Raw genomic sequence first — 9,535 nt, 5'->3', positions numbered from 1 at the left:
AGGTCGTGAGAAGGGGAGGACTAGGTGGTGCTGCCATTTCTACGGTCTTAGGGCTCTGCCCCTTTCGCAGAACTTCCAACAGCGCCATGTCGGGACAGAGCGTCCGGAGGTTCACAACCTCTGTGGTCCGTAGGAGCCACTATGAGGAAGGCCCAGGGAAGAATTTGCCATTTTCAGTGGAAAACAAGTGGCGATTACTACTTATGATGACTTTGTACTTTGGATCTGGATTTGCTGCACCTTTTTTTATAATAAGACATCAGCTGCTTCAGAAATAAGGATGTTTTAATTAATCCATCAAACAGATGTGAAAAGGAACATTTTAAGAGGTGCAGTCTCTTTGAAAAATGGATCAAACTCTTGTTTTCAGCATACTCCATACGTTTGTAAATAAAGTTATGGCATGCATCCTTAATGCCTCTTCTCTGAAACATGGAATGTAATAGTTGTGCTTACTTTTTTATTTGGGAAATATTCCAGGATTAGTTTGTTTGGTCAAATTAGTGTGTGATTTAGCCTGTTTCTTGTTTTTAGATTTTTGAGGTTTTATTTAATCTTTGATACTAGGTCAGGACCTTGTTGGTAATTTATGTTATTAAAAATGCAAACTTGAAAAAAAAAAAAAAAGAAATGGGGACAATGTCCCCTAGTCCCTAGGCGGGGCTTAGAAGCAGATCCCCTAAGATCCTCCCATTTTCCTCATCTCTTGGGCTTCTTCCTTGAACACCAAAACCTGCCTTTCGTCAGGCCTCCCTCCACTCAGGTTTATCAACGTGAGCAAACAGATTCTCCAGGCGGGGACAGCACCACCCATAGCCGTGGCAACCAGCCAGCCTCTGAACCAGATGAGGTTCCGGTGGGACAGGAGGGGATATGGACATCAGTCACATTCAGCACCTGATTGATGGGGGAAGCTGCAGGGATCTGCTGAGGCGGGGAAAGCCATGGGCTCTCCACACCCTTGCAAGCTGCCTGGGAAGGCAGGAAATGCAGGGCAAGCCGTGCCCGCCACAGGGCTCCATGTTGGCACCATGGACGTCTTCCCCTGCCCCATGCAGTCCCCTGCCCCCAGAAATGCCCATGAGACTGTAAGCTCCATGAGGTCAGACCCAGCTGGTCTCCATCACTAAACACTGACCCTTCAACAGGCCTGTAGATAGGAGCCCCCAAAGGTTGCACAAACAAGGAACACACACTCTTTCCCATCTGAAGAGGCCATACCAGGTGGCCTCCCTCAAGGAAGGAAGTGCAAGGGAGTGAGGAGGCAAAGCAGATCCCAAGCTGGGGTCCAAGCCAGCCTATTGCACTTGACCCACGGCCACTGAGATGGTTCTAACGGAATATTTGTGGGTAGTACTACTGGAGCATTGAAATAGAGTAATAAAATATTTTGGTATGTGAATTGTATTCACATTCAGCCTGAGTATTTGGAAGGCCGCTGGTCTGTGTGATGCTGCCGTGGGTGATCCTGGCCTTTGCCAGCCTGCTCCTGCCCCTCTCCCCACCGCTCATGCTGGCGGCCCCTTGGCATGCAGGCCTTGCTTGCTCCAGCTATCCTCTCCGCTTGGGAGGCTCTTCCTCCAGATCTTTGCTCCTTCTTGTCATTCTGGTCTCAGCCCAAAGGTCACCTTCTCAGTGAGGCTTGCCCTGCCCATCCCAGCTAAAGAACCATCCCCTGTCCACCTCTAACACACATCACTCTGTTTCATTCTCTTCAGAGCACTCGTCGCTGTGTGGGCTTCTTGAGTTGTGTTTGCCTGTCAGTTGGCTCTGTCTGTTTCTTCCTCTCTTGATTGTAAACTGCGAGAGCAAGGTCCATGCTTATCTTGTTTATGCCCAGAGTCTAGACCTGTCATGGGCTTGGCAGGAGCCTGATAAATATTTGTGAAGTGGATGGATAGGTGGGTGGATGGGGAGATGGATGACGGTTAGATGGATGGGTTGGTGGTTGGATGGGTGGCAGGTGGATGGGTGAGTGAGTAGGTGAGTGGGTGGATGGGTAGATGGGTAAGTGAGTGGAGAGATGGGTGGATGGATGGGTGGATGAAGAGATGGATGATGGTTAGATGGATGGGTTGGTGGATGGATGGGTAGGCAGGTGGATGGGTGAGTGAGTAGGTGAGTGGGTGGATGGGTAGATGGGTAAGTGAGTGGATAGATGGGTGGATGGATTGATAGGCAGGTGGATGGATGGGTGAGTAGGTGTGTGAATGATGGATGGGTGGGTGAATGGGTAGATGGGTGAATGGATGGATGGATGGATGGATGGGTAGATGGGTGGATGGATGGATGGATGGATGGATGGATGGATGGATGGATGAGTGGGTGAATGGATAGATGGGTGGATGGATGGATGGGTAGGCAGGTGGATGGATGGGTGAGTAGGTGAGTGGGTGGATGGGTGGATGGATGGTTGGACAGATGGGTGAATGGATAGATGGGTGGATGGATGGATGGGTGGATAGCAAATTTTCTACCCTTTCCAAAGACTTGAAAGCCACACATAATGTGTGAGGGATCTAACCAAGAAAGGATTTACAAGCCATACAGAGTGTGTTAAAGGAACATGCCTCTTCACCTTGCAGGGGGCAGAGTTCCAAGCCCAGGGTTACAGCCATGTCGGGGACCACTTGTCGTGTTTCCTTCCTTAGCAGTTGCCCATCTTGTAGCTCAGGAGCCTTCCCTCCTGCCCCAGGGCGGGCTGCTGATTATGGATGCAACCCCCAGACTTTGCACCTTGCCTTTTGTCTGAGAGCCCCAGGAAAACAAACCCGATCAGATGATCAGATCATCAGATTGCCATGTCCTGTTAGGCAGTGGCGGCCACCTCTTCCCTCCCCACCTCTTGGAGTCCCGCTCCCCCTTGCTCTTCTCTCCTTGGCTCTGCCAGCCTTGGCATCAGTGGCTGGATACTGAGTGATCTCCATCCGTGACCATCTGACCCCTAATTGCTTCCGTTAATTACTTGGACAGGCTTTCCCTGCAAGAAGGGCTTAAAACCCAGCGATGACGAGAGGGCCATGTTCTTCACATGTCCTTGTCCACCACCTGCCTCTAGAGGGAGGAGACTGTGCACCAGTCAGGTTATTCGATTTTCCAAAGATTTGCTCTCAGTGGAGGTCAGTCTGTCCCTTTGATGAGCTCCCTCTAAGAGCTTATTCTCTTGCTAATCCTGAATCTTCTAAAAGTGCCTGATTGCTTGTTGGGAGAAACAAGTGTGAGAGCAGGAGAGAGGGGGAGAGCTCTCCTCATGGGTGCATTGTGGGATTAAGTCTCTGGATGATTTCTGGTCCCCACTCTAACTCCCTCCCCTGGAGCTCCCCCCCCAGCTCACAGCACAGAAGCCCAAGTGGGGTATAGACACCCCTCAAACCAGTTCTAGGGAGGTTGTGTGGGTCTACACTTTCTTCTCATTTTTTCCCCCATTTCCCCATTTTTACCCCGGGCCAGGCCCTGTCCTATAGTAGCAAACAGGACAGACACAGCCTCTGACGTCAAGCACTTTACTATCAGCGAAAACAAGAAAAACAATGGCCACAACAAAGGTAAGGAGTTACCCTGCAGGGAAGTGCCGCTCCCTGGGGAGCCCAGAGCAGGGGCCATCTCAGGGTGAGGGGCCAGGAGAAGGGTCCCCAGTTAGAACCAAGGACTGAGCCCAAACCCCTGCTGTAGGAGATGAGCAGCGGGAGGCTGTGTCCCTAGGACCTCCCCAGCCCCCTATGAAGTGCCTGCCTGAGAAAGCTTATCACTGCCAGAATTTACTGTTTGTTCTAGCCAACACCTGACAATGGGCCCTGACTTCCCTTTCTTAGAGCATTTACTAAACAGGGCTTTCGGGGCGCCTGGGTGGCTCAGTTGGTTAAGCAACTGCCTTCGGTTCAGGTCATGATCCTGGAGTCCCGGGATCGAGTCCCACATCGGGCTCCCTGCTCAGCGGGGAGTCTGCTCCTCCCTCTGACCCTCTTCCCTCTCGTGCTCTCTAATTCTCATTCTCTCTCTCTCAAATAAATAAATAAAATCTAAAAAAAAAAAAAATTTCTTTAAACAGGGCTTTCAATTAAGAAAGCTTCCTCTGTCCGTTTGAGATAGACCCCTATGTCCTGTAACTCAGGAGTTTTTCTCCAGGGTCTGAGAACCATTCCTCTGAAATGCAGTCATTAGGAAGGTGGGACCCAGTCTCCCAGTCCCTGTGGGAGGACAGACTCCTAACTCCTGCAACTACCGAGCTAGCAAACCCAGTTGGCCTAATCGCATGCACGCTGACCACCCTCTGTGGTTTTTCTGGCCCCCCCCCGGCCCCACCCATTCTCCCCCTCCTTCATTCTCCCTTTCAAATGCCCAGTCAACTCTGGCAAGTCCGCCCTTCTCCTACTGTCGGCCCTCCCCGAATAAAATCTGTTTTCACCGCTTTAACTAGCATCCTGCTGTATTTACTTTTGACACTGCAGAAGGCATGTTTCATCTGAAACGAGAGAGTTAGCCAGGCTGAGGGGGTGGGCCCAGGACAAGGAGGTGGAGGAGAAGGTTCTAGACAGAGAATAAGAGAGAAACTAGAATTAGGGGCTGGAGATGGGAGGGGTGAGGTCTTTGGTGCCTGTCCTGCCCTGGGGAGAGCCTGGGGCGATGCGGGAGGCTGCTCCTTCCCACCCCGCCTCCTCCCCTTTCCCACTCAGCTCTGCCCAGCCCTCCCTGCTGCCGCCCCATGGCTGCTTCCTTCCTTCTCATTAAAGCAAAACTCGAGATAGGACACACCGTCCAGTCCCCCTTTGAAGGGGACAGCCAGGGGTGTGAGTGCACTCGCAAGATTGTACAGTCGTCACTACTCTCTGACTCCGGAACATTTCATCGCACGGAGAGAAGCCCCATACCTATCAGCAGGCACTCGCCTTGCCCCTTCCCTCACTCCTGCAACCCTTAATCTACGTCCTGTGTCCACGAATTCGCCCATTCTGGACATTTCATGTAATGGAATCATACAAATGTGGCCTTTGGTGCCCGACTTCTGTCGCTCAGTATCATGTTCTCAAGGTTCATCCCGTGGTAGCGTGGGTCAGCGGCAGCGCTCCCTTTTCATGGCCAAATAATATTCCACCGCCGGGCTAGTCTGCACGTTGTTCATCTGCTCCTCAGTCCACAGACATTTGCATGGCTTTGCTCCTTGGCTATGATGAATAATGCTGCCGTGAACACTCACATGCGCACGTGGGTTTTTTTAAACGAACAAGTGTTTTTGATTCTTTCGGGCGTATACATGGGGGTGCGTTTTCTGCATCACCACGGAGAATCCCCTTCACTGGCGCAGGTAGCTGAGGGCAGTCTTGGGTTCTTTCCCATAAAACCTGCTCGATGAGGCTGGGCTAAAGAAGCCTCCAGCCACAGCATTTCCTGTCCTCATGTTCACAACCTGTCTCTGAACCGAACCACGCTCCGGGAGGGAGGTCCACGCCCTGGGGAAAGGAAGAAAATCTCTGAGAATATCTGCTCCAACTCAACTGGGGTGAAGGTGGATTGTTTCCAGGAGGACAGGGCTTGGGGCAAGGAGCAGGCTGGTGCCAGCAGGAGTCCTGTGAGCGGGAGGCTGTCCAGACCCTGCAGGGCTCTCTGCCCTCAGCAGATGGCATAGCCTCTAGCTAGAATGTAGCTCCAACTGCAGGAGTTGGAGCCAACGTTCGATCTAATTCACAATCCCTGCTTTAGAAAGGTGTGCGCTTGCCTCCCCCAAGGGCAGCTGAGTCATTTGGCAAAAGATCAGCCTTCACTGAAATGGCCAGGACAGGGATGTGTGCTGTGCTGTGCTTTCACTGGGGGCCCGAGCAACTGGGACGCTCTGCCCATCCCACCACTCCCCCAGGGGCTTTGCCTGATAGCACCTTCTGGAGCCTTCTCTGGTGCTTGCCTTGGGTAGGTTGAAGCCACCCCCTGGGAGTTACACAGCACTCCCCACACCGGATTGCTGGGACGATGGCTCACAGAGAAAAGTCCCTGAGTGTAGCATTCACCAATTTCCAGGGTGTAAATATCACCCCCTTGGCTGATTTCAAGCCACCAAAGTGACCTCACTGAACTTGGAGTTTGGAAGAGATGCATACAGTTGGTCTCACCAGCTGATAGAAGCAGGCAACAACACTCCCCTGCCCCCCCCTCCCAAAGGCCCCCAGGCCAACGGCCAGCAATTGATGGGGAGTGGAGTATCAGGGGTACAAAAGCCCCTCTCCTTTGTCTCAAGATGGAACAAGCCCTGGGGGGCCAGTCACGCTCTGGGGCTCCCTGCAGGACTGGCTAAAGCCGGACTTCTGAAACCAGTCTTATGCTGTTCCTTCCCCTGGGTTCTTCTGTTTCCCTCACCCCTTGTTGGAATCTTCCGAGGGCTCTCACTCGGTAAGTCAGATCTGAGTCTCAGGCTCGGCTTCTAGGGGACGCAACCTGAGACGGGTCTCTCCGCCAAGTGGTGTCCCAGCAGGGTCTGTCCTGAGGTGCACGTGGTTTTTCGGATAGTGGTGAGAGGGAGGGCCTGACCATCCTCCTGACGTTTGCAGGTGGTCAGAATAGCCTGTACCAGGAGGCATGAAATTGGCCCGGACTCCACTGCTGACCAGAGACGAGGCCCTTCTGCTTGGTCTATCCCAAGTTCAGCAAGGAGAAGCATGGGTATGGACTCCATCACCTCTGGAAGCTTTGAAATCCTTGGTCAGGCCCCATTTCTGGAAACTCAGATTCATCATGCCCAGGTTGGGATGCTTCTTATTTAAAAATGCACCTGTTGATTAGGTGAGGCTGGAAATCATGGTTTGAGGGCAGGCTTCTCAGCCTCTGCACCATTGACATTTGGGCCCAGTTATTCTTTGTCGGGAGCGGGGGGACCATTCTAAGCAGCATCCCTGGCCTACGCCCATAGGATGCTGGTATCCCCCTCCCCAGTTGGGACAACCAAAAATATCTCCAGACTCTACTACGTCCTGGTGGGCAAAATCACCCCCCTTCCCACTCCCTGGCTCAAGATCTATGCCCATGAACCTTGAACTGTCATGGCCACACCTCAAACTGTGGTTAGCAGACCATACAGATCGGACTCCCCACAAACCCTTCTACTTTAAAAAAATCTGTCGATGTTTTATTTCCCAATTATATTTGCATAGAGGTACAAATACACTCGCTCTCATTTTTAAAATGTACTGTAATCATTATTGTTACTTTAATTTTCAGGGAGGGGTAGGAAAATTACTTCCAGTTCTATCTGTGCAGACACATTCATTTTGCTCTGCCACCCTCCCCCTCGGAACTGCGTCCCCTCCCCTCCACTCTCTGTAACTAGAGGCAGTCCCCTCTGAGTTCCTCTGTCCTCAGCGCTGTCAGCACAAGCTCCTGCAAGATCTTAGGGAGATTCTGAGACCCAGGATGGACTGAGGGGCTTGGGAAACAAAGCGGAACGTAACCGGAAGGGGTGCCTGGGTGGCTCAGTTGTTAAGCATCTGCCTTCAGGGGCGCCTGGGTGCCTCAGTCGTTAAGCATCTGCCTTGGGCTCAGGTCACGATCCCAGGGTCCTGGGATGGAGCCCCGCGTCGGGCTCCCTGCTCCGCGGGAAGCCTGCTTCTCCCTCTCCCACTCCCCCTGCTTGTGTTCAGTCTCTCGCTGTGTCTCTCTCTGTCAAATAAATAAATAAAATCTTAAAAAAAAAAAAAAAGAAAGTAACAGGAATGTGGGGTCGGGGGGGAGGCAAGCCACTGCCACTGGGAGAGGGGCTCATAATCACAACCAAACCGAATCAGGGACACAGCACTTTGATAGCTGGCTCCTAGTGAGTGGTGGGGTCCAGAGCGTTCTTCTAACTGGGGAGTGGGTGGAAACCCGGAGGTGGGCGTATTCAGCAACCCTCAAAAGATGGCCCTGTTATAAGCAGTCACTTTACATTCCAGTAGGGTCCTTGACAGATAAACAGAGGAGTTTTTGGCCCACCATGTTGTGCCCTACAGAGCCACTGAAGGATCTTGAGTAACATTCCACAAAGCAGAAAGGATCCTGACATTCACTGAACCTCCAGGCTTTCTGATGTCTCTTCAGCTTATAGCAAGTCGTAGGAGAACAGTGCGGTGGGTGGGGGGTGGGGGAGGGCATTGGAAGAGGAAGAGATCCCAGGCTGCCCATCAGTTAGGCAGAAATCATTGAGTAGCTAATTCTGGGAATTCCCTGGATGTCACATTCGGATTGTGAAGTCCTTCCCTGTCCAGGGCAGGCAGAGTTTAGGGGAGCAGTGTGCCCTTGGCGATAGGGAGGCTAAGGGAGCAGGTGGTTTGTTACAGGGGCAAACGCTGATGGGTGCTTGTGGTCAGTGCCTGTCTGGACGATGGCGGTTGGCCGCTCCCTGCTGTGAACTGCACCAGCTTTGGAACCCAGGCTCTGACATTCCAACCAGCACCTTCCAAATGCTCTGATATATGGGGCCTGCCCAGGGATTTTCTCCTGTGTAAGGGGAGGATTTTCTCAGATTAACCGAACCGAGACAGGCATATGTCAAGCTCCGGACGAGGCTTTGGGAAGGAAATCTTGGCCTTTCCCCAGGCATATTCTCAGTCTTACTGAATCCTCATGAGTGACAGGGATGTTTCTTCAAACCGTCTTGGGATGAAAGACTGAACAAGGAATGTGACTCGTAAGTCCTTCCCTTTTCTTTCCTCATAAACTTAGTCTCTAAATCCAAATAGATATGTAAATACGGTCCTTCCAGGAGGGGTTTACACAGGTTCACAGGCCTTGGCTGGTGGATTTCTTTTTTAAAATCAGTAAAAAGGCAGAGGAAACTGTCATTTTCAACCCCTGATGTAGCATCTACTTTGAGGGTGTGAATGGACCCTGCCTTCCCCATTGCTGGAGAATGGGCTCACATCCTTTAAATTGGGCTGATTTCCCATCCTCTCCCAGCACAGAGCATCACCCCGAGAATGCGTTACAGGGTGATGAAAATGTTTGGGGACTCGATAGAGGTGATGGTTGTGCCACAATGTGAATGTACTAAATGGCACTGGATTATAGGACTGTACACTTTTTTTTTTTTTTTAGAGAGGGAGAGAGAGGGGGTGGGGAGGGGCAGAGGGAGAGGGAGAGAGGGAATATCCAGCAGGCTCCACACCCAGCATGGAACCCAACCAGGGGCTTGATCTCACAACCCTGAGACCATGACCTGAGTCAGAATGAAGAGTTGGATGCTTAACCGACTGAGCTACCCAGATGCCCCTAAATGCCACTGGATTATACACTTTCAATGATTAATTTTATGTTATGTGAATTTCAACAACATTGAAAATAAGGCAGGGCATGGGGCGCCTGGGTGGCTCAGTCGTTAAGCATCTGCCTTCGGCTCAGGTCATGATCCCAGGGTCCTGGGATCGAGCCCCGGGTTGGGCTCCCTGCTCGGCAGGAAGCCTGCTTCTCCCTCTCCCACTCCCCCTGCTTGTGTTCCCTCTCTCGCTGTGTCTCTCTCTGTCAAATAAATAAATAAAATCTTAAAAAAAAAAAAAGAAAAGAAGGCAGGGCATAGAAC

At 51.7% G+C, this 9,535-nt stretch overlaps 1 protein-coding gene across 1 annotated transcript; it reads left to right on the top strand.

Annotated features, from left to right (window-relative positions):
* On the top strand, positions 1 to 327 carry LOC113913901 (cytochrome c oxidase subunit 7C, mitochondrial-like). Its single transcript, XM_035727360.1, has one exon. It carries the CDS (start codon positions 87 to 89, stop codon positions 276 to 278), a length of 192 nt encoding a protein of 63 aa, XP_035583253.1. The 5' UTR covers positions 1 to 86; the 3' UTR covers positions 279 to 327.
* The last annotated feature ends 9,208 nt before the right edge of the window (positions 328 to 9,535 follow it).

Source organism: Zalophus californianus, chromosome 4 (genome assembly GCF_009762305.2).
Source record: "Zalophus californianus isolate mZalCal1 chromosome 4, mZalCal1.pri.v2, whole genome shotgun sequence".
NCBI classification, from domain to species: Eukaryota; Metazoa; Chordata; class Mammalia; order Carnivora; family Otariidae; genus Zalophus; species Zalophus californianus.
This window is presented reverse-complemented; position numbering and strand designations above follow the sequence as displayed.

Excerpts from the sequence above, each read along its gene's own strand:
- LOC113913901 (XM_035727360.1), top strand. The coding sequence starts at position 87 with ATGTCGGGACAGAGCGTCCGGAGGTTCACAACCTCTGTGGTCCGTAGG.